Source organism: Eurosta solidaginis, chromosome 4 (assembly GCF_040869045.1).
Source record: "Eurosta solidaginis isolate ZX-2024a chromosome 4, ASM4086904v1, whole genome shotgun sequence".
Taxonomy (NCBI): domain Eukaryota; kingdom Metazoa; phylum Arthropoda; class Insecta; order Diptera; family Tephritidae; genus Eurosta; species Eurosta solidaginis.
The window spans coordinates 247,602,747-247,621,621 of NC_090322.1; the positions used below are offsets into that span (position 1 = coordinate 247,602,747).

At 36.9% G+C, this 18,875-nt stretch overlaps 1 protein-coding gene across 3 annotated transcripts in view; it reads right to left on the reverse strand.

Moving 5' to 3' along the window:
- Positions 1-604: 604 nt before the first annotated feature.
- LOC137251240 (polyhomeotic-proximal chromatin protein-like) overlaps positions 605-18,875 on the reverse strand; it is a 55,995-nt gene continuing 37,724 nt past the window's right edge. For all 3 annotated transcript variants that reach the window (XM_067785517.1, XM_067785516.1, XM_067785515.1), the window contains 5 exons: positions 14,262-15,405; positions 11,135-11,780; positions 7,306-9,642; positions 1,789-2,133; positions 605-1,720 (listed from right to left, as the gene is read on the reverse strand). In XM_067785517.1, coding sequence (XP_067641618.1) covers positions 879-1,720; positions 1,789-2,133; positions 7,306-9,642; positions 11,135-11,780; positions 14,262-15,405 — 5,314 coding nt within the window. In that variant the 3' untranslated portion in view covers positions 605-878. The remainder of the gene's footprint in view (positions 1,721-1,788; positions 2,134-7,305; positions 9,643-11,134; positions 11,781-14,261; positions 15,406-18,875) is intronic.

Sequence of the window (18,875 nt, forward strand, 5' to 3'; positions counted from 1 at the left end):
AGCTCTCAATTAAAACGCATCTGCCTTGCAGATGCCGTTTGGAGTCGGCATAAAACAAGTAGGTCCCGCCCCACCAATTTGTAGGAAAAATCTCTTCGGAGATTATCGCGCCTTGAATTTATTTATTTAATTTAGAGTTTTTCGATTTTTCATTTCATTTTCGGACATCAAAATATACGCTGTTTGAAGTCAACCCCTAAATAAGCAATTTCTTCTTCAAATATCTTGAAAACTAGAAGTCATATAACAGAAATAACTCTTAGCACTTGAAAATTATTTTTTAAATCGTAAGATTTAACTTCATGTTCAAAACTAACTGCAAATTAAGATATATCTGTGGTCATAACCGTGTAAGTCCCGTGTAAAAAGATTGGACTTGGGGGATTATTGCTTGTGACCACAGTCAGACGCGTACGAAAATTTCTCTTTTAGAAATTATCACTCCCAAAAATATTTTCCATACTAGATACATGTATTGTTGATCTCATGCTTCCAAGACCCTGCATAATTCCCTCTTTTCTTAATCCAAAATTCCTAAATAATAAAATAGTTTTATAAATTTTTTTTTTTTTTTAATGAATTATACAAACACATTATAAATCCATTTTATTTCTTATAAATTATGTGCTTGGTACTTAGTTCAGACTACTCATAGTGGATTTTAATGTCCTTAGTGGTGGTAATATTACTAGTATAAAGTTTAAAATGTCTTCAACTTTACTATTAATTTATTATGTACAAAGCCTACTTAAAGTATTTAATATTATTTTTTATTTACTTAAAAACTCCACTTAAGCATATTTAGTTAGTACCTATTTACGAATTTAACGCCCAAAAAAAAAATAGTTTAATATTTACATACACCTTAAAGTACGCTTCTACTGTTGCGCTGCCTCTTTTTCACTACCACTAGGCGCTGCTGGTGGCGCTTGCTCTTTCATCGATTCAACTTTAGCAACAATTTTTAATGCTGGCCCCAATTTCATGCCCATCGCATTTACCAAATGATTCTCTTTGAGCAACATTAACGCTTGACCATCGATTTCTTGTTGCTCAAAATCATCTACGTAATCATTACAACCCGGAAGATTACGTATAAATTCACAAACTTCTGCTACAGTCCAATCAGCCATTGCAGGACGTTCGGCACATGTGGCCGTTTGTGCTGTAGTAGCATTGCCGGAGGTTGCTGAAGGAGCACCTGCCGCTGCAGCAGCAGCAGCAGCAGCTACAGCATTGGCGGCAGCAACATTTGCTGTTTGTTGAGCATCTGCTGCTATGGTGGCGGCTACCACAGCAGCATTTTCTAATTTCGCTGCATTATGGGCATTAAAGTTGCCGCCACTGTTGTTGCTTGTTGCAGTTGATTCGGTTTGCATTTTTTCCGGTGCGCCAGCATTTGCATTCCCATTACTACAGATATCAGCCTTATTGTTGGTCATTGTGTTATCATGATGGTTGGTGTTGTTGTTTTGATTTCCTAACGTATTAGCATTAGTGCTTTGTGTTGGTGTTTCAATTTGTTGTTCATTCATAGAGGCAGATGCTTTCGACTGACGTGCACAAATCAATGAGCAGAAACGCTTCTTTTTCAATTTTGTTTTATGTTCAGGTTTACCACATTGTTCACAAGCTATCATATCGGGCGGTAATGTTGTGGGACCATTTGTCTGATTGTGGGCAGTATTGTGGCTATCTTCGTCCAAAGCGGATTTTTTCTCTGCAAAAGAAGTAAAAAGTTATAACTGAAATAAAGAAATGTTAAGCATACAAAATGCTGATACTCACTAGGTGGCTCATCATCGGCATCTTTATCTGTATAGCGTTGTCGTGTCACTGGGAACGGTTCGTTAGCTTCTTGTATAATGAAACCATCAATGACGTGCGTGAGTACATTTGGTTTGATCATAGCCTTAGGCAGTTCCTTTTCTACTTTGACGCTGGACATGCTCGATGTGCTCTTCGGCATGGTGTTGTTGGGCATGCTAGTTGACACAGCATTTGTTGTTGTTGATTTAACAGGTGACGAAGCATTATTTTCATTATCATTTGTAGAAGATGCGGCAGCTGCAGATTTCTCTGGCTCTGCCGATGCTGTTTTGGTTGTGTCTAGTGCGCGATTTCCAGTAGTAACTACGGATGAATAAATTAAATTTACTTAGTAAAAAATCTAGTAAAAAAATGATAAAGAAGCAGCTGAACAGCGTGGGGAGTTTATTCATCGGGGTACAGCAACTCAAGTACCCATTCTACTTGGGTTATGGTTGTAAACGAGCTTCTGCAGGAACTTGTTTGTCACCGGAACGTACCGAATCTATATCCGGCAAAGGACAAAACCTCCCTAAAATCTTCGGGATATATGTATAGCTACAGCAACAACATTGGAATGAAGTATCGTTAATATACCGGACACGATGCTGGTTTTACTGTATATATGTATGTAAATTGTAACTATTAAATCTTGACCCACTTAGCATTTAGATGATTAAATTTTCAATTTCCCTACATATAAATACAATTTGATTACTCTTTCTGACTAAATAATGAGTTATCATACAATTGAACAAAAGAAATAATCAAATATGAATACTTTTCATGATCAAAAACTGAAAAGAAATTTTCGATCACTTTCTGGAATCATTTTTGAAGTCCTTTGGTGATTAAATTTTAATATTTAATAAAAACCAACAAATAATAATCAAATATGCTTACTTTTGATGATCAAAAACTCAATATAGTTTTTCAATCACATTTTGGAATCATATTTGAATCAAATGTGTTTACTTTAGGTGATCAAAAATTTATAATCATTTTTAATTCAGCTTTCTGAACATCTATATAAATCTTATAAAATAAAGTCGCTAAATGGCATGTATGCACATAACTTCACACAGAATGCTCCGATTTTAAAACGGTTTTTTGCATTTGAAAGCTTAACTACGTGACATGGTACAGTTAATATAATTCTAAGATATATATAATAGGGGCGTGGAAAATTGCCAAAATGTAGTAAAAAATCATAAAATTTTTGTTTACACAGCTATCTCATAAACGGATGGATGGATTCAAAAAATTCTACTTTTCAGTAAAACTTTGAAATATTTACCTTCAATCTGCATAAAAAAAATACTTGATTCCTTTCTTATATCAGCCAAATTGTTTAAACAAAAGTAACATTTTTACCAAAAAATGTGTTTGTGTGGTTGTTCGCTGTGAACTGTTCGCGCTAATTGCTTTTGAGTGAGGCATGATGCGACACACACATACGTACATATATAGCATTCGCTGCGTTATTTAACTCGGGTGTAGGTTTATAGGTATGAATGGATGTACATCACTAAATAGTATAAAACAACTTATTCTGTCCATATGTCCCTTTGAATGCTTAAACCTTTAAATATACGCAACGGATTTTTATGCGCTTTTTTTTAATAGATAAAGAGTGATTGAAGAGGAAGGAATGGATGAACCTATCTCGCTGAAAATTGGTGGAGGGGTAGCTTAGAACCAGGAGACAGACATATGATAATTTTTATCCCGTTCTGGTTAGGGTCTTGAGATCAGAATGTGGACCTGTGTAATCCTGGGATATGTTTGTACAATATGGGTATCAAATGGGAGCTTTTTATGAGTACTTTGATACGGAGTATTTTTCGTACCCGCGGGTAACTAGGTTCTCAAGATATAAGCGAAAACGTGGACGCGGGTACCCCTAGAATGTGTTTATAGAATATGGATAACAAATGAAAGCTGTTGATGAGTGCTTTAGTACAGAGCAGAGTTAGACGGAAAAAGCTTTAAAATTTATGTAGATAGACCAAATTTAGGGCAGAACAACACCTGACGGGTCTGCTAGTTTTATATATAAATAGACAAGATGAAAAAATGTGGAACCGTTTTCTGCTAAACTATAATTCTAAGGTATACAAATTATATATGTATTGATAGGAAATTCTGAGCTGCACTGCTATCCATAAATAAAAAAATTTGAAAAATCTTTTTAATATAAACAATTTAACATAAAAGTCACACCACTACACATGCACTTACTCATACTAAAGACACGCTATGTGTGTATACTTGCTTTTTGTGTACTATGCTGAATCGTGAGCATTGCCGAGGAGTTGCTTTGTACACAATAAAAATTAAACAAAAATACATAGCTGATCATGCATCGTCTATTTCTTTTCTTTCCTTTCGTTTCATTTTATTCTTCTATTTTCCTTCCTTTGTTTTCTTTCTTTGCTTTCCTTTCCCTTCCTTTCTTTTTCTTTCCTTTCCTTTCCTTCCTTTCTTTTCTTTTCTTTTCCTTTCCATTCCTATCATTTCTTTTTTGTTCCTTTCCTTTCCATTCCTTTCCTTTCCTGTCCTTTCGTCTCCTTTCCTTTCCTGTTCTTTATTTTCCTTTCCTTCCCTTTCTTTTAATTTTATTTTTTTCCTTTCTTTTCTTTTCTTTTCCTTTCCTTTCCTTTTCCTTTCATTTCCTTTCCTCTCCTGTCCTTTTTTTCTTTTTCTTTCCTTTTCTTTATTTTCCTTTCCTTTCTTTTAATTTTCTTTTTATTTCCTTTCTTTTACTTTCATTTATCTTCCATTTCTAATCCATCCTTTCCTTTCCTTCCTTTCTTTTCCTTTCCTTTCTATTCCTCTACTTTTCTTTTTCCTTTCTTTTCCCTTCCTTTCCTTCCCTTTCCTTTCCTTTCCATATCTTTCCTTTCCTTTTCTTTCCATTCGTGTCCTTTGCTTTCCTTTCCTTTCCATTTCTTTCCTTTCCTTTCCTTTCCTGTCCTTTGCTTTGCTTTCCTTTTCTTTTCTTTTCTTTTCTTTTCTTTTCTTTCCTGTCCTGTCCTTTGCTTTCCTTTCCTTTCCTTTTCTTTATTTTCCTTTGCTTTCCTTTCTTTAAATTTTCTTTTTATATCCTTTCTTTTACTTTCATTTCCCTTCCATTCATATTCCTTCCCTTCCTTTCCTTCCTTTCTTTTCCTTTCCTTTTCTTTCCTTTACTTTCCTTTCCTTGCCTTTCCTTTCCATTCCTCTACTTTTCTTTTCTTTCATTTCTTTTATTTTCATTTCCCTTCCATTGATTTTCCTTCCTTTCCTTTCCTTTCCTTTCCTTTCCCTTCCCTACCTTTCCTTTTCCTACATTTTGTTTATGAGAAGCAGATTGATTAAATCATACCCTTCCTGCCAGAGCAATATAAAATTTCCCTATTTTGAGCTTACTTATTCATTATATTACCCATCGAATGTTCCTATTATTATATTAAAATGACAAATTACTTTTACTTCAGTATTGAAATTGTTAAATTTAGCAATATATTAATATTAATAAAAATTTTAACGTTTTTAAAAAACTCTTTTTCTTACTAAGGTAAATATCGTTAAGTATGAACAATAAAAATTTTAACTGCTTATGTGGTTGAATTTCAACCCCTGGGCGAACTCTAGTTTATGTAATACTCCTATATTACTACAAAAACCAGGTACATTCCCAAACATCAGAGTGCCGATATATTGCTGTTTAAACGTTTTTGTTTTTGTATTCAATAATCGAATGTACCTAAATTTCAATTTTTTCTTGTCACACTTATGCTGCTACAATCACAAACATTTTATAGGCTGTCCTGTTTTAATTTCGAATTCAAAACACATTGCGAGCATTTTCTATTAGCAATATAGGAGTATTACATATATGTTTCTGAATCTTTTCTGACTATATTTGTTGACTGAATAATGAGTTTTATACTTGTTAAAATTTTACTTTTCATTGAAAATCTTATTTTTTCACATACACACATTTTTTCAATCATGAAGTTCAGAAAAAATATATACATATGTACATATATAAAATTTTTATTATCAAGACATTCTTCAAGACAATGTAATGCAAATGCTGATCTTGCCCGAAGATTTCCCCAACCATTTCTCCACCTTCGGCTTCCCAGAAAATACGTAATAGTTGGACAATACAAAAGTTGTGAGCTATTTGACCAGGTAATTGAAACTCTCTTGACATATGTACCTGGATATGTCTTCAACATCCCGTACCGTATCGTATTTTAAGATATTGTTATATTATTATTAAGTACAGAAGTGTTGAAATAAATGTGTTGAAATAAACATTGCGACCTCAATTTATATATATTTTGCTCGATTTCTTGACTATATCTTTTTGAGGCATTATGTAATACGAGTAACGGCGATGCACTATAGCTCCAATTTACCCCTCAATGTTCCTAACAAAAAGATATTTGCGTGATACCATGTTTCAAAAAAAAAAAAATTGTTTCTCCAAAAAAACCAAAGTTTGGCGGATTTCCCCATATAGGACAAACAAGACGGAAAATAAGACTGAGGTTCAGAAAACACATTATAGATTACAACAAAAAAATACGGAATCCAAACAATATACCAGAGTCTAACTTCGCGAACACAATAAAACAGTTAGGGTCCTTCACATACAAGCAAAAGGCCGACGTCTCAACGTACTCGAAAACGTGGAAATCTACAAACAGAAAAAAATGTTGACAATACCAACACATTTACCTACGAACTATAAATACAAGACAAATGACAACAACAGATCAAAACGAAAATCGACACTGATGATGGCACAACGCCGAAACCGGTTTGTCCCGAAACCAAATTTGACAAGGGATGACGGAAAATCGTTCCAATAAACATCATATAAGTTTGTATTTTTTAATTGAAAAAAGAAAGGAACGGACGTAAAAAAGGGCCCCCAAATTGATAGTTGCCTAGGACCCCGTTGATGGTTAATACGGCCCTGTGATTAGCACAAATATTACTGTTACATTTTGGCTTCTAATTTTCATGTCCGGAAATAACTGTTAGATCTTGACTTTAATTTTTGTTTTTCAGGCCCAAAGGAACCTAATAAACTTCCTTGTGGGAAAATTTTCGCGCTCATTGCTACCTAGATATGGTGCAAGTTATTCGAACTGGACATCAAAACAACCAAAATGAAACTTAGGCTTTTCGGTCAGTGAAAGTAGTCGCTATCATGGATACAATAGACGCGCTGCTAACGAGTGCGTCATGAATTAAGGGGTTTAGCATCTATTCGTCCATTGATGCATGTTTTTTTTTATTTCAGGGAAGGTAAAGGGGAGAAAAAAGAGAGTATGGAAAATGCGGAACAAACTAATCTAGTAAAAACAGTCAGACAAATAATAAGATATCGTATTCGTCGTATATGCTATGCTTTACTCAAAATTTTACAACGAATACGACACTTGTGAATCCGCAAAATATGTTTGCCCTCAATAAAATTCAAAATGAACTTACCTTTAGTTGGCGAAACCGAATTGGACTGGCTAAGCGATGTGACATTAGCTACGCTTTTTGTAGGCGATGCAGCAGCTGTCGATTGAGCTGAGGTGGGTGTACTTGGTGTTGCTGGTGCTGGTGTGGTATCCATTGGTTCCGCATTTGGCAAATTAGCAGATTTACCTGTTGAACTGCCACCAGTCGAACCACTTATATTTGTGGTAGTAGCTGGTGATTGTTGTTGTTGCTGCTGCGTGGAGGCAACAGTTCCAACAGCGGATGTTGATGACGATGAGGATGGTGAGGCTGATGTAGCAGCAGTTGGTGGATGTTGAGCCGTTTGAGCTTTTGGCGATTCCATTGTCAGCTTAGCTGCTGCTGCAGACTCTTTCGTTTCGTTGACCGTAGTTGTAGCTGCTGCTGACGTATTCGATGCTGTAGAGCTATTTACATTAAGCATTTGATTTACATTTGCTGATGATGTGGCTGATGAAACTTGTACCGAGCGATTTGCTTCAGATGCAATGCTGCCCATAAGCGTCATTTGCTGTGAGGCCGTATTCATGGCGTTCAAAGCGTTTTTATATTGTTGTTGCAGTTGCTGTTGTTGCTGCTGCTGCTGCTGAGCCTGCTGTTGTTGTTGCTGTTGCTGCTGCTGCTGTTGTTGCTGCTGCTGTTGTTGGGGATCATTTACAATTCCTTTCAGCGGAGTGTTAGGCAGCGAAGAAACCGAGGTCACACTACCAGCAGCGCTTACATTTAAAGGCGACGACATTGCAGCTGCTGCATTTGCTGTTGTTGTGATCGGTGATGCCTGTACGCTGCCACCTATAGGGGCATTCATCATTGATGTGAGACCAAGCAGCGGACTTTGAGTAGGTGCTGAGGCAATACCGGTTTGTAGTACTGGTTGTGCAGCGGGAGGCGCCATTTGAGATTGCTGCGCTTGCTGTTGTTGTTGTTGATGTGCCTGTTGAACTTGTTGTTGTTGTTGTTGTTGTTGTTGTTGCTGCTGCTGCTGCTGCTGCGAAGCGGCCAATGTTGCTGCCAGCAAACTTTGTTGTTGCTGTTGTGCTGCCTGTTGTTGCTGCTGCTGCTGTTGCAATTGTGCTGTCTGATTTATGCCAATGGTGCTGGTGACAAGCGGTCCACCCTGATTTGTAATCGTCACGACTGACGTTGTCGGCAGTGTGGATGCTTTCGACTGATAGACAGCATGTTGTTGTAATGCTGCATTAGCAGAGGACGCGATACTCGATGGTGTTGATGAAGATGATACCGAAAATGGTACACCACTGAGTTGCTGTGCTAAGTGCGTTTGTTGTTGCTGCGTTGCATGTGACTGTGCCTGCTGTGGCTGTGATTGTGCTTGTTGTTGTACAACAATTTGATGTATTATATTTTGTTGTTGCTGCTGTTGTTCGCGCTGTTGCTGTTGTTGTTGCGCCGCCTGTTGTTGTTGCTGCTGTTGCACCAATTGTTGCTGTAGCAGCTGAGTTTGAAGCTGTTGTTGTTGTGCTTGCGCTTGCTGCTGCTGTGCAATAAAAGTTTGTGGCGTCACTTGCAATTGTATTTGTTGCGGCTGCTGCTGCTGCTGTTGTTGCTGTTGCTGCTGCAATTGTTGCTGCGCCTGTTGTTGTTGCTGCTGCTGCTGTTGCATTTGTATAGCTGAAGCAAATTGTTGTTGAAATAAATGTTGTTGCAATAATGCCTGTTGTTGTTGCTGCTGTTGTTTTTGTATCTGTTGTATTTGTATTTGTTGCTGTTGTACTTGCTGTGTTTGTTGCTGCTGCTTATCCACATGCGCCACAGCTGCGGTCGCCTGTTGCAATGCTTGTCCATTTTGTATTTGTATTTGTGGTCCAGTGCTCATCACCACCATTTTTCCACCTTGCGTCATCACCTGATGCATGGTCGCGCCTTGCTGTTGCAGTCCAGCTGCTGTGGCCACCGTTTGAGGTTTCAATTGTTGGGGTTGGCCATTTTCAGTCTTCATTGTGGGCAGTGCTGGGCGCACTGGCTGCTGCTTCGTACGCATCTTCTTCAATAAACTTTGATTTTGGGCAGTTTGTGTTGATACCGAGCTGGCTGGACGTATTTGTGCGCCGTTCTGTGGCATTATTTGTGGAATACGCGCTACTTGCTGCAATTGGCTAGCGCTGACAGCCTGCTGTTGCAATTGTGCGGCTGCAGCGACGACGGCCTGCGCCGTTTGTTGTTGTTGTTGTTGTTGCTGCTGCTGTTGTTGTTGTACCTGCTGTTGATGAGTTTGCTGCTGTTTGGGTGCGAGTGCTTCGATTTGTTGACGTGGTTTTGCAGCGGGCGGTGGGGCCACATTGCATTGCAAAGTTATGGCTGCAAATTAAAAAAAAAAATTCGAATCAGTGAAAAATTCGAAATGCATATGTGATTGTTTTAAATGAGGTTGGACAATTTTAATATTACTACGATTTCGGCATTAATCTAGGATAAGCTCGGGATTTTTATTTTTAGCAACTTTGCGAAATATTTTCAGAATTGGGGAACTTAAAAAACTTTTCGGAATATTTTTAGTGCAATTTCGGTATTGGTAGAAGGTTGCAGTTTGGGCTAATTTCAGTATGATTTCCGTATTAGTAGAACTTTTCCAAGATCAGCTCGGAATAATTTCCGTATTTAAAAAAAAAAATCGGAGGTGTTTTTAAAATTGGTGGAAGTTTGTTAAGATCTGTTGAAGATAATTTCTGTATTATTTTTAAAAGCTTTTGTTCGCTTCCAGATTATAATAATCGTAGAAAACTGTTGTAGAATTATTTCGGGATAATTTCAGGATTATTTTCAAATACTTTTGGATACGTTTTCAATCTGATTTCAGGATTGGTGAAGCTTTTCTATAATCATATTATGTTTAATATATTCCCCGGATGTTTTCAGTATGATTTCAGGCTTTGGAGACTGTACCGGAATTAGTTCGGGATAACTTCAATATTATTTTTAAGAACTTTTCGGAATGCGTTCAGTATGATTTCAAGATTGGTGAAACTTTTACAGGATCAGTTCTGGTTAATATCAATATAATTTTAGAGAACTTTTTGGGATGATTTTAGTGTTAGTGGAAATGTTTTAAGATCATAGTTCGGAAAAGTTTCAGTATTGTTTGTAAGAACTTTTTGGATGTTCTCAATATGATTTAAGGTTTGGTGGAAATTTTCTGGATATCGCTTTATATCGCTTTGGTAGTTCGGTATTTTTCTTGGAGCTTTTCTAGGAAAAGTTAGGTGTAGTTGCGGTTATACTGTTTGGTCTTTTTCGAGATGTTTCAAGACAGTTTTAAAGCGGGTTTCAGTATGATCTCGCTATCTTCTTACGCCTTTTTAAAGGTAAGTTAGTGGTATTTCGATATAATTATTTCTAAAACCTACAATCGTATGCCGTAGAAACCATCAACGTATTCTAGAAACATCGAACATATTGTTATCCAACATAAAAAAATCGAATGTTTATCCAATCTTTGAGAAATGCACAGTTATCAAGTCGATATCCAACTTCATTCTTTAATTATTCTCCCACCTTTGATCAATTTCAAGAAATAAATTATCGAATTGTATTATTGAAATGATACCGATTCTATCCAGAAAATATTCCGAACACATTAAGACAAATTTCTGAAAATAATCAGAAATGGTGTTGAACGACTTAATAAGGGTCCCATAAATAGTCACTAAAATAACCCCATTATCGAACCGGAGTCAGAGCTAGATTTGGGAATTTCCTAACTCTAATTTAGCATTAAGTTCGAATATAAAACTTAGAGCGAAAAATGTAAAACCTTGATTTTTTCTAAAAACAAAAAAAAAAAAAAACTTACGATTCTGTTGCTGCGCTTGTATGGTCTGATGTTGTGTTGGCTGTTGTATGAACATGCTTTGTGTACCATCCGCTTGTGTGCCACGTATTATAATTGGATTCTGTAATTGTTGCAAACCATTCGACCAAAATGGCACCCATGGCCCAATTTGCATTTGTTGCGTTCCCGTAGCACCCTGCAGCGGACTTATAATTTGTGTTGGCATTGTCGTTTGTGACACTTGTACGCATTGCTGTGCTGACTGTTGTTGTTGTTGATGTTGTTGTGCAACCGCACCTGCTGCACCCGTAGCCGATTGCACTGTATTTGTGGTGGTTGTCACCTTTTGTACAACTTTTTGTTGTAAACCTTTTTGCACGTCATTGGTAGCTTTGACATTTTGCTGCTGCTGTTGTTGCTGCTGCTGTTGTTGTTGTTGTTGCTGTGCATTTGCGGCAGCCGCAGCCATCGAATTAAATATATTCTGTTGTTGTTGTGGTGATTGTGCCAACACCGGCGTGAAAAGTAACGCCTGCGGTGACTGACTGGACGGGATCGCATACGTATTAGGGAAGCCAGCATTGCCACCGATCATTTGTTTGGCATTCTGTGTGGTGGTGGTAATCATTTGGGGTGCACCTCCTTGAAAAGGTTTGCTGGCGATTACCTGAATTTGAAATGTGAAAAATTAAAAATTAGGTTATTAAAATAAAAAAAATGCATTTTTTTTCTGGGTGCTGTAGTTCCGATTGGGTATAATTGTTTACGAGAAGTGTCATTCACTTTAGCTTCGAGTAGATGAGTAGGAGAAGAGGCAGAAGGAAATGGAGAACACATGCCAAGTCAGGGGGAGAAAGTGAGGATGAGGTGGGGAAAAGTGATTAAACGGAAAAAGGCAGAAAAAAGAGAGGGAAAATAGAAAAACGATAAGGAAAAATGATTGTACGAAGGTAGAAGAGAGAGTGGGGAAGAAGACGAAGGGAAATATGAAGCGAGGGAGGGTAATGGAAGGAAAGTGGAAAGAAATGGTAGCAGGGAAAAGGAATTGCACACTAGGAGCACATACAGAGTGATGCGGGAAGAAGATTGCGAGAGGGCGAAAGGGATCGCGGGGAGAACGTAAAGAAAAAAGAGGAAGGGGAAGATTATCGAAAAGGAAACGCATGAAGTAGTGGCTGAGCAAGAGGAAAGGAAGAAGTTCGGGAAAAGAAAAGGAAGGGGTGGAAGGCAGTTAGGCGAAAATCGAGAGAGAGTGACAGGGAAAGGAAGAAAAGAAAAAATTGGAACCGAAAAGAAAAGTAAAAAAATAAAACAAAAAAGTGGGAGGAAGAAACGGAGTAAAGCTACAAAAAAAGAGATGGATTTGCTTTATAGTGGACTAAACCACAGTGAGGCAAAGGAGAGTTTCCTAGTATCTTTCTTGCAAAAAAACCCACAGGCCTTCTCCCTTTTTTTTTTTTGTGAAAATCTATATAAAGAGGTCATTGGAGGGTAAAACAGTCTCACCCTTTGTTTCTATTTGGAAGGCCCGAGCATAGTAGTAAAACAGTCAAAGGAAGGCAGGTTTATGTAAACGCAAGTAAATATGAGGAAGTTTTTTACAGGGAAATTCAGGCGCCGGGATGTTTGGTTTCCCGGTTTTTGGATGGACTTCTCTCATTTCAGCAGGTGAGATGAAGCATTTGAATTCACGAAGGAAAGTTGGCTTTAGCAACGTTGCACCGCAAGGACGTAACCCTCTTTAAGCACTTGATAATTTAGGAAGAAACTGAGCACCGTGGACACATTCAGTCTATGTGAGGTCGTTATTAACCGACCAGTTCAATGTAGAGTGATGCTGCAATTGATGGACTTACTGAAAGCTTTGGATATCAAAACCTACCGGCATCAGCTTTCATTGGAACTCCAAACTTTGAATTACAAAAAATGATGTAGCAGAGGTATCTAGGTCTGCTTCGGACCTGACCAAAGTTTTTATTTATACCTCACAGTATAGATTATTGCGGTGAAATTGTGGTACCATAGTCATCCCACGACAATACAACTTTTTCGTTCGTTGAATGAACGTACGGCGAAATCGGAAACCATGTACCAAAGGGTCTGCTTACGCATGGAATCTATAGATGGCTAGTAGAGCGCGCTTTGCGTTAAGAATTGTCAATATGAAAAAAATGTTGGCGAAACTACACCATGAGTTCTTTGACTAAGCTAGCAAAGCAACAAATGTGGTATGGCGCCGCTGATGTTCCCTTATGTGAAAACGACATAAAGGATAATGTGGTGAAGCCATATCATCGTTTCTTGCTTTGGCCATATGGATTTTTATGAAATAGTGTGTTGTGTACTTTCCCGGGCCCCTCTGATTACAAAGACAAAAGACTAAAGCTTTTGGGAATTGTTATCGATGTTCATGGTCTTTTGCCGGAAATAAACTCAGTACGTTCCGGTACCAGCACCATTAAGGTACAAGCCCTACCATCTCGGGCATACCTGCCGCGGGTATATTCTAGGTGGAGGTTTAAATGTTGTTGTTGTTGTTGTTGTAGCAATAAGGACACTCCCCGATGGCCTTGGGGAGTGTTATCGATGTTGATAGTCTTTTGCCGGATGCAGATCCGGTACGTTCGGTATCAAGCCCAACCATCTCGGGAACGATTTGTTATGACCACATGCGACCTGGGCCGTCCCGCCCTCCTACTATCCCCTAGATCCATGAGCAGCTCGGGATCGCCAAAGCCTCGGCTGTTAATGAAACAGGATTCGCCACGGATAGGTGAGGTTGACAATTGGGTTTAGAGAAGCTATATATTATGCTGGAAACCTGAAAGGGTTGCGCTACACAACCCCTTGAATTTATTTGGTATTTTAGTCGCCTTTTACGACAGGCATACCTACCGCGGCTATATTCTAACCCCCAACCGACTGGGGGAGGGGAGTTTAAATGTCTCCCCCCCCCCCCCCCCCCCTAACGTAGTCACATCTATCTAACCTTAACCTAAGTAAAAATATAAAAATCAACAAATAAGTGCAAGTGCCCAACTACAACAAAAGAATTAAAACATCCACCATGTTTCGCCGAAATTCCATGACTAGACAACACCTTCGTATACTTATGTATATATGCGTGTGCCAACCCACATTCACTCACCTGTATAGGCTGCTGTCCTAAATTCGAATGTATCAAATTTCCCGATACCAATTGCGGATAAATAAAACCCGAATTTAGTGCCGTCTGTTGTGGCATCAATTGCACAGTACGCCCTTGAGCCCAATCACCCAACACTTGACCGGTTAGCTGCATTGGTGACATCGTACTTATTGTAGTCGAATGTTGTTGCATAGCAGCCACAGCCGCCGCCGCGCTACTAGGCGTTTGCTGATTAGCCGGACTACCAGGCCCACCACCAGTTGGATCGGCTAATTGCATTTGCATTTGTTGCAATTGACTGGCTTGTGTGGGATCCAATAAACCAGCATGTTTTAGCTCGCCACCCGGACCACCGGCGCTCAATTGATGTGTGGTGGCAGTGTGCGTGGGAAACTCTTGTTTCACCTGAATGGCAGTAAATGGTGAGCCATGTTGCAATTGCAATTGTTGCAATTGCTGTAATTGTTCGGGTGATATTTGTAGTGGCACCGATGAAGGCGCCACCTGTTGAGCTGGACTCTGTGATTTCTCCAGCGTGAAGTTTTTATGTGGCGTTAAAGTGATTTGCGTTTGTATATTCGATGATGTGTTTGCTGGTGTAGATGAGCTAACAAGCGTTGATGATGTGGACGAGGCTGATGATGATGAGGACGAACACGACGAAGAGGATGATGATGAAGAAACGCCGCTACTACCACCAAATGAATAACGATAGCTAAGGTTGATATTGTTGTTACTATTATTATTATTATTATTGTTATTGCTAGCGCTGCTAATGTGTGTATCGGGATATGGTGGACTGGCAAAATCGTATTTTTCGTCAAATGTAATTCCCGCCTTTTGTGCGAGCGTCTCGAGACACTTCAATGGGCGTTCGTTTTTATTTGAATTACTGTTGTTATTGTTATTTAAATGGGTGTTAACGCTGCTGCTTGTTGTTGTTGTATTATTGGTTGTAGTGCTCGCTTGTGACTGTTGATTTTGTTGCTGTTGTTGTTTTAATGCAGCTGTTGTGCTATCCACTGACTGCAAATACTCAGAATTGACTCTAATGATCCTTATATTCGAGTTGTCCTTCAGAGGCTGAGTTGGTAAGTAAAGGTTGTTTGGCGTTGGATGTGTGACGTCGCTTTCAATATCCGTTCTGAAAATTTTAGAGAGTAAAAGTTAAATTTAATTATTTGAAGTCATGTTTGAGGGAAGGACATATGGTGAGGACATTTTGAAATAATAAATAATAATTAAAAAAATTTCTATAAGCATGCACCCAAAAACAACAAATAAAGCAATAACTGTGTATTTAAATGAACATATGTATACACAACAGTGAAGTTGTGGAAAAAGACATAAACAAAAACAAATATGAAAAACAAGGATGAAGATTAAAAAAGATAAAGATAAAGACAAATATAAAGAGAAAGGTAAAGATTAAGCTAAAGATAAAAATAAAGATAAAGGTAAATATAAAGATAAGATAAAGATAAACTTAAAGATGAAGATAAAGGTAAAGAGGGATAAAGATAAATGTAGCGAGAGGGATAAAGATGAAGATGAAGGTAAAGAAAGACATAAAGATAAAAACATATATAAAGACAAGATAAAAATTAAGAGAATTATGATAATAAATATAGAGATAAAGATAAAGGCGATAATAAAGATAAAGATGAAGAACGTATAGAAAAAGATAAGAATAGAAATAAAGATGCACATAAATATAAAGATATAAAAAGGTAGTTATGAAGTTTAAAATAAATGTATAAGGATGAAGATTGAAATTAAATTAAAACAAATAATAAAACAAAGATTAACATAGATATACGATTAAAACATATCTAGATTAGGATAAAGATAATGTAAGGGTTACGATAACGATAGAAAAATCAGCTCAAAGCACCGAAAGGATCTCTAATATAAATCGCCCAAGTACTTTCTCCTGGAACAAGTAATGCTTCTCATGAAGACAAAGATAAAAAGTTTAAAATTAAAAAAAAAGTTAAAAAAATGGTTAAAAATAAGGAGTTGGGAACCTGGCAAATGTAAGGCAGAAAATATGAAATTAAAATAGGCAAAAATAAAAATGTGTGAGAAAAAGCTGTGCGAGGTTAAGGTGAAATCAGGGGCGTAGCCAGAAAATTGCCTTGGGGGGTTCAAAAAAAAAATTTTTTTTTAGTTAAATAAATAAAAAAAAATGTTGTCTTTAGCTTTAACATTAAAGTACGTGTATTTAAAATATGATATGAAAAAGGTTACATTAAAAACTCAAGCGCATGCGTCGGCTTTTCTTTGCCATTTCATCTAAAACTTCATCGACGGTAACAATTTGATCACGATGGATGCTTAGTGATGCATAGCCATTCAATCGATTTTCACTCATCGTGTTTCTCAAATGGTTTTTAATCAGCCTAAGAGTTGAAAAAGATCTCTCGTTCGTTGCCGTTGTTACTGGAAGCGTACACAAGATTTTCAACAACATGTGAACATTAGTAAAAGCCACATTCCTGTAATATTGATCATAGATAAATTGATAAAAAAAAAACCGAAGTACCTCCTTCAGGAATAAGTAGAATTCATGCTTTTTGAGGCTATGTATGAGATCTAACGTATACGTATGTATATAAAATTCAAAAGAAAGAAACTGATCGAAAAGAAAAAAATTTAATTTAAAAAAGTCATATCTACAAGGAAAAAACACGAATGTATTTTTTACATTAATGTGAAAAACACATTATTTTTCATTTATCAAATAATTTGAATTTTACATTTTTGAAATGTGTGTTTGACATTATAATAATGTGTTTTCCACATGGAAAATAATATCAAATTTGCATTATATTTCAAAATAGGAAATGTGTTGTTCAAAAAAATGCCGTAAATATAACATTATTTAAATGTTAAAATTATTTGCCTTTTCATTCCGATGAATGTAATCGCTGTTGAGGCAAACGAGCAAACGCCTGAATTGATTATATTCACGCATGCAATAAGTTGGTTGATTTCAAATCAACGTCGATTATGTTTGTTTAAGCAAGTTGGATCATTGAACACGATCATGTTGCCGAATGTAATTGAACTTTGTTGTGTTCGATTTTTGCTGTTCTCGGATATGTATGTATGTAGATGGTCGTTAGGCAAATTTACAAGGAATATTCTTTATGAAATTATAGTAAAAGTTAACATGTACATTTGTATATTTAATAAATTGCAGAATTATTATGAAACAGAATATGATTAAAATATATAAGTGTTCACTTCGTGCATACATATACTTGCATATTAAAAATATAATATCACCAACAAAGTAAATACGTGCAGAATTATAAAGAAATGTATTAACATAGACACAAAAACATCAAATATTTGAATTGTAACGACCTAAAACATCAAATGATCCTGGGGCAAGGGGAAAGAAGGGGGGGGGGGAGGGGGTTAAACCGCCAAAATCCCCCCGTCGCTACGCCCCTGGCTAAAATACGTACAGATATCTAGAAACGCGAAGAAGTCGTACATTTTTTCATATTGTATGACGCCGTGACACTTTGCGTTCATTCACAGTCACCACTATATGATACCAAAATTTTCATAAGGGAATTCAGGGCCCGTATCGTGTTATACGATCCGTGATTGAAATCAATTTGAGAATTGTTAGGGAAATATGTCAAATGGTGGCTACCAGTATTCATTTCTTTTTATTTATTATTATTTTTACGAATCTTCTGACAGTTTTTAATTTATCAATTTAGTGAAATTGCTTTTCGAAACGTGATCGTATAACACGATACCGGCCCAGGTTAACTGTCACTCACAGAAGTGAGTGAAAGCTCCAATATGATAGGAATTTCGGTTCACACGAGAAAAAATTACTCGTTGTGTTATGCATAATTTGCCTATAGCTATCTACATCAAATACAAGAAGTTAACAAACTACAAGTTGGAAACCGGGACTTTAACTGATCTATCGATGTAGAATTAGAAATCGATGTTAAACATCTAAATTTTTGTATTTGATTTACTCCTAAATCCTATTTCAAAACATATTGAAGAGAGGCTAAACTAAGAATAAAAATTTATCTATCTCATCATAAATATTTCTTAATTTAATCTTAATTTTTAGTTAATATTTGATATTTTTGAACACGAATGTGATATATCGAGGGTTGGGTGGAAAATCACTCCAACTCTGCTGCCAGTTTGAAAACGCCCTTTAACAGAATATTTTTCAAAACGCCCTATCTAAGAGTTTGTTTCAAAAACGTCTTATCTCAGAATTCAGATGAGGAACACCCATCTTAAAAGCTGTCTCATAAACGCTATATCTAACGTCGAAATCTATTTCATTTATGCTCAGATGGGACGTTTTTAAAACAAATTCTTAAAAATGGTGTCCTGCAAACTAGTTCTGAGAAAGGGCATTTGTTAAACCAACTCTGAAATATGGCGTTTATTTAAAGGTTTTCTGAGTTAGGGTGTTTATGAAACGACAGCAGAGATAGGGTGATATTCCACTCAGCATTTGTATATTCAATATATTTTCAGTTAAGACAGGATCTTTTTGAAACGATTCTAGTATAAGCGATTTTGAAAAATATATGTTTTTTTTTTTGCTAAGATCGTAAA